The sequence below is a fragment of the Leucoraja erinacea genome, chromosome 39, assembly GCF_028641065.1.
Source record: "Leucoraja erinacea ecotype New England chromosome 39, Leri_hhj_1, whole genome shotgun sequence".
In the NCBI taxonomy this organism is placed as follows: Eukaryota; Metazoa; Chordata; class Chondrichthyes; order Rajiformes; family Rajidae; genus Leucoraja; species Leucoraja erinaceus.
The window spans coordinates 12,094,271-12,099,902 of NC_073415.1; the positions used below are offsets into that span (position 1 = coordinate 12,094,271).

At 50.4% G+C, this 5,632-nt stretch overlaps 1 protein-coding gene across 3 annotated transcripts in view; it reads right to left on the reverse strand.

Annotated features, from left to right (window-relative positions):
- elavl3 (ELAV like neuron-specific RNA binding protein 3) overlaps positions 1-2,683 on the reverse strand; it is a 117,174-nt gene extending 114,491 nt beyond the window's left edge. The window contains exon 1 of one of the 3 annotated variants that reach the window (XM_055663971.1): positions 2,575-2,683. In XM_055663971.1, coding sequence (XP_055519946.1) covers positions 2,575-2,643 — 69 coding nt within the window. In that variant the 5' untranslated portion in view covers positions 2,644-2,683. Of the gene's footprint in view, positions 1-2,245; positions 2,406-2,574 lie in introns of those variants that run through there. The other 2 variants (XM_055663970.1, XM_055663972.1) reach the window with 2 other exon arrangements.
- Positions 2,684-5,632: the final 2,949 nt, after the last annotated feature.

Below are 5,632 nucleotides of genomic sequence, written 5' to 3' on the forward strand. Positions count from 1 at the left end.
GGGCCATAGATACTGGTATAGAAAGGGACATTCGGCCCATTGGTCCGTGCTATTTGCCAACAGAGCAATGGGATTGGTCCTTCGTAACCCCTTGGAGCATTGGTTTGTCTCATTCTCAGACATCAAGCGATCTGTAAATTACAGTCTCCCATCACCACATACCTGGGGAAGGACATTCATTTGGTTCCATATTTGACCGTTCCACTTGAAATTAAAGGGAACATTGTAATCCTCAGCTTCCATCTATCACATTCAGAAGTCTGATAGTCTGGGATTACAGTTTGACTGTCATCACCTGCGCCAGGTGAGGTAAGGTTCTGATCAGGTGTCCCCACCTTCACATTCCAGTCCATTGTAATACAGGCCATTCATAAGGACATGGGAACAGGTGGGCCTTCGAGCCACTCTAATGGTGAGGATCATGGCCAACCTCCTCATTCCCATGGTCCAGCGATCTCCCCTTGATTGGCATAACCTTCAGAAACCTGTTGAACCTCACGATGAACGAGTCTCCACATCCCATCCGGGACAAATATTTCAACTTTCAGCATCCTCATCCCTGCCCTCAACACCACATATATTACTCTGAACATGTCTTAGTCTAGACTTGCCAGGCAACAGAAACATCCTCCCTGCATCTCTACCCAGTCAAACCATTGAGGAATATAGTGCAGTTCATTCTTCTAAACTCCAGTGATCACAGCCCTAGTCTATTCGCACTCTCCTCACATGGAACACAATGAACATGTGCAGAATCTTCATCTCTCTCTCTCTCTCTCCATACACCCACCACCCTCTGTGTGAAAAGGTTGCGCCTCAGGTTCCTATTAAATCTTTCCCCTCTCAACGTAATCCTATGCCCACTGGTTCTTGACCCTGTATAAAAGACTGTGGCCATCCAACGTCCTGAGGGAAAGGTGGAGAAATGTGCAGGACTGTGGCAAGACAATGGCCAGACTTTGGGGATTTCAATGGCAAGAGGTAGTCTGATGGGCAGAAGGTCCACGGTTAGTGCTCGAGGGGTAGGACTGGTTGGACAGGCGAGACCCAATGGACTGAATGGCCTCTTCTGTGCTGTGATTGGTAAATAAGGCTCATCCTCTGCTCGAAGATAGACACAAAACGCTACAGTAACTCCTCAGGTCAGGCAGCATCTCTGGAGAGAAGGAATGGGTGTCATCCCTTCTCCTGCTGGTTTCATGAAGAAACCTCTATCATGTTGACTTGTAGAAGTGAGAGCATCACTCACTGAGTCACGCTGCCACTGTGAGGGAAGACCATGGAAACATTGCTGAATGTTGGGTGTAGTATGTTAGTATTTTACACTGTTTGAAATCTGCTGATGAACAGAAGCTCCCGTGTTTGTGGATCCCGTGTCGACTACAGACAATGGGAGATGATGGGCAGCCAGGTGTGTACTGGATGCTGAGGAACGTGGATTTATTTTTGGGCAGTTGAAGGTGACAAACTTTGAGGTGAGGGCTCCCGTCACCGAGAGATCTTCCCAAATTCCACCCACTTTGACATTGAATAATCCTTGAATAATTAATTCTGAGCAGAAACATTATTAAACGAGGAAAGGTTGCTGCTTGCAATAAGGCATCTGTACCCGATCGAAGATTTCTGCCGGCAAGCAAGATATTCCTAATGGCAAGAAGTCTGCTAAAGCAACTGTACAAAACAATAGTGATATCGCTGGCGAATCAGGACCATGGTCAGGGGCAATGCTGTGGAGGTTTAAAGGAAATGGCTCCAAACAGGATTACTGATTTATGAGCATAAGATAAAACACTGCGGTGATTTTTAGCGACGAACCCCTCCCCTCCCCCATTACAACATCTCCCAGCATTTTGACAAAACCTCCAGTTTGTTAAACATTGCAAGAACTCAAATATAAATATATGTAGCGAGCGAGAGAAAGAACATCCCACTCGACTTAAAGCGAGATTGATTTTTATAAAAAAATGAAAACGCTGATTGTACTTCGCTCTGGAAGACAGCGCTGAATTCTTCCTCTGGGCAGTTCCAGGAAACCAGATCAAAGCCTTTTACCATTGTTACAGTAACAATATCCATCCGTTAGGTCTCTGCACACATATAAACATTAAAAACAAAAGCCACAAGCCTGCTATCCACCAGTGAGAGGAATAGAATCACAATTTCCCATCCAAAGGAAGCGAACAAAATTGACCAACCCATACCAGCGATTATATATGAAAGAAAGATCTCATTGCCGTTCACCTACCAGAGATTTCTTCCCGCGATCAAACTGCACCAACGTCATACCTTGGACCGCAGCGAGTACAGTTCTCAATGGACACCTTCTTGAGCCTTCAAATCCCAAGTTGCCAATCTATCAGCAACTGTCTATCAGCAGTTCTGATGTGTATCAAGCAGAACCTCAACTATCCCGAACCCCCTCCTCCTCCTCCTCACGCGTAGATTTATCTACAATCCACGCTGAAAATAAATCACGTCCCATTTCTATATTTTTTGGGAGGGGAGGGGGAGGGGGCAACATTATAAAATATTCACACATCGAACTTCAAACACTAAACAGCAATCAAATTGTACCTTGTATGCAGAGAGAGGGGAATCATCTCTTGTGTGTGAGCATCTGTTCATTCTAGTGGCATGCGCCATTCTGTTTGAGGGAGAGTAGATTGCAGCTATCCCACGGGAATGTGAGAGAGAGAGAGAGAGAAAATAGACGAGAGGCAGAACGTATAAGACAAAGATGCAAAGGAGAAGGGATGTGTTAGGTGTTGAGAGGAGGAAGGGGATGCCGCTGATCTTTCACCAACTGAGTTAACCATTGAGTGTTCAGAATGAGGCATCAATATTTTCTCATCTTGTTATTCTGAATTGTAGTTTTACAGTTTGTTGGTTTGAAGGGGGGTGACACCTTGCTTCTACAAGTTACATAAAGTGGCAGGTTTTTTGCACAGTGCCAGTGAGAATCATCTCCTCACCTTTCTCTAAAGCACTGCATTGCACAAAGGTGTCAGGGTGCTTTGTTCAGCATCAGCTGCTGTACCAAGAGCATGAACAGCTCATGACCAAACCCATCTAGAGAGTTTTAAAGACATTTTGGGTCCAAACTCTGAGCACGTTGCAAACCAATAACATCCTGGACCTTTGTAATGTAGCAAATGCTGTTATAATGTTGATATTTCTAAACTGTTGTATTGGATAAAACGTTTGTAGGAGGTGGGTCATTGTTGAAGTCTCCCCTGGACAGGGCAGATGTCTGCTCTTGGAGGTCTAGTATCATGCGCCAAAATATCTACTTGCAGAGGGCGGTGGTTCTATGGAATCTCCTACTCTGGAGAGTGGTGGAGGTGAGAGCATCTGAAGCATTGGATGTGGAAGGGGGTGCTGGGTGTGTGCTGGGTACTGGGTGTGTGGGGGGTGCTGGGTGCTGGGTGGGTGTGTGCTGGGTGGGTGTGTGCTGGGTGTGTGTGTGGGTGAGAGTGTGTGCTGGGTGTGTGCTGGTGTGCGGGTGGGTGTGCTGGGTGTGTGCTGGGTGCTGGGTGTGTGCTGGGTGTATACTGGGTGTGCTGGGTGTGTGCTGGGTGGGTGGGGGTGTGTGCTGGGTGTGTGCTGGGGTATAACTGGGTGTGTGCTGGGTGTGTGCTGGGTGTGTGCTGGGTGTGTGCTGGGTGTGTGCTGGGTGTGTGTGGGTGCTGGGTGTGTGCTGGGTGCTGGTGTGCTGGGTGTGTGCTGGGTGTGTGCTGGGTGTGTGCTGTGTGTGCTGGTGTGTGTGCTGTGTGGTGCTGGGGTGCTGGGTGCTGGGTGCTGGTGTGTGTGCTGGGTGTGTGGTGGTGTGTGTGGGTGGGTGTGTGTGTGTGGGTGTGTGTGGGTGTGTGTGTGGGGTGTGCTGGGTGTGTGCTGGGTGTGTGCTGGGTGCTGGGTGCTGGGTGTGTGCTGGGTGTGTGCTGGGGGTGTGTGCTGTGTGTGGTGTGTGTGGTGTGTGCTGGGTGTGCTGGGTGCTGGTGTGGTGTGGGTGTGTGCTGGTGCTGGGTGTGTGCTGTGTGTGCTGGGTGCTGGGTGTGTGCTGGTGTGCTGGGTGTGTGCTGGTGTGTGGGTGCTGGGTGGTGCTGTGTGTGTGTGGGTGTGTGTGTCTGTGTGTGTGTGTGTGTGTGTGTGGGTGTGTGTGGGTGTGTGTGTGTGTGGTGGTGTGTGTGGTGTGTGCTGGGGTGTGCTGGGTGTGTGCTGGGTGTGTGTGGGTGGGTGTGGGTGTGGGTGCTGTGTGTGTGGGTGTGTGCTGGGTGTGGGTGGTGTGCTGGTGGGTGCTGGTGTGTGTGGGGTGGTGCTGGGTGTGTGTGCTGGGTGTGTGTGGTGCTGTGTGTGTGTGTGGTGTGTGTGGGTGTGTGCTGGGTGCTGGGTGTGTGCTGGGTGTGTGCTGGGTGTGCTGGTGTGTGCTGGGTGTGTGCTGGGTGCTGGGTGTGTGCTGGGTGTGTGCTGGGGTGGGTGTGTGCTGGGGTGCTGGGTGTGTGCTGGGTGCTGGGTGTGTGCTGGGTGTGGGTGTGGCTGGGTGTGTGCTGGGTGTGTGTGTGTGGTGGTGTGTGGGTGCTGGGTGTGTGCTGGGTGCTGGGTGTGTGCTGGGTGTGTGTGTGTGTGTGTGTGGGTGTGGCTGGGTGCTGGGTGCCGGGTGGGTGCTGGGTGTGTGCTGGGTGTGTGCTGGGTGCTGTGTGCTGGGTGCTGGGTGTGTGCTGGGTGCTGGGTGTGTGCTGGGTGCTGGGTGTATACTGGGTGGGGACAGGATCAGCAGGTACTGGTGACTCCTGCTGAGGGAGCAGGGTTGCTGGTGGGCGAGAATGACCAGGGATCTCTACAGACGGTGGTCTATCCACTCAGGGATGATCTGGTTCCGGGTTGTCCAGAGGTGACCAATGCAGTTTGGACGATGTGTGGACTGTCCTCCAGGAGGTGGGTGGCCATGAGCAAACTTCTGGAGGAACTCGGTGGGATGAGCAGCATCTGTGGAGGCAAAGCGTGGTTGGAGACCTTGCATCAGGACCTTCTACATTTGACAGGGATGTTTGATATGTTCTACACAGAAACATTCAAAATAAAGGCCATTCGGCCCTGCGAACCAGCACCGCCATTCAATATAATCATGGCTGACCATCCACAATCAGTACCCCGTTCCTGCTTCCTCCCCATATCCCTTAATTCCGTTAGCCCTAAGAGCTAAATCTAACTCTCTCGAATACTCTCTCGAATGAATTGGCCTCCACTGCCTTCAGTGGCAGAGACTACCACAGATTCACAACTTTCTGGCAAAAAAATTAACCTGGTGAACCTACGCTGCACTCCCTCAATAGCACGAATATCCTTCCTCAAATTAGGAGACCAAAACTGCACACAATACTCCAGGTGTGGTCTCACCAGGGCTTTGTACAACTGCAGTAGGACCTCCTTGTTCCTAAACTCTAATCATCAAGCTATGAAGGCCAACATTGGCTTTCTTCACTGCCTGCTGTACCTGTATGCTTACGTTCAGTGAATGATACACAAGGCCACCCAGGTCTTGTTGCACCTCCCCTTTTCCTAAACTGCCTTGTTCTTGCCACCTAAATGGAGAACCTCACATTTATCCACATTGTACTGCACCTGCCATGCATCT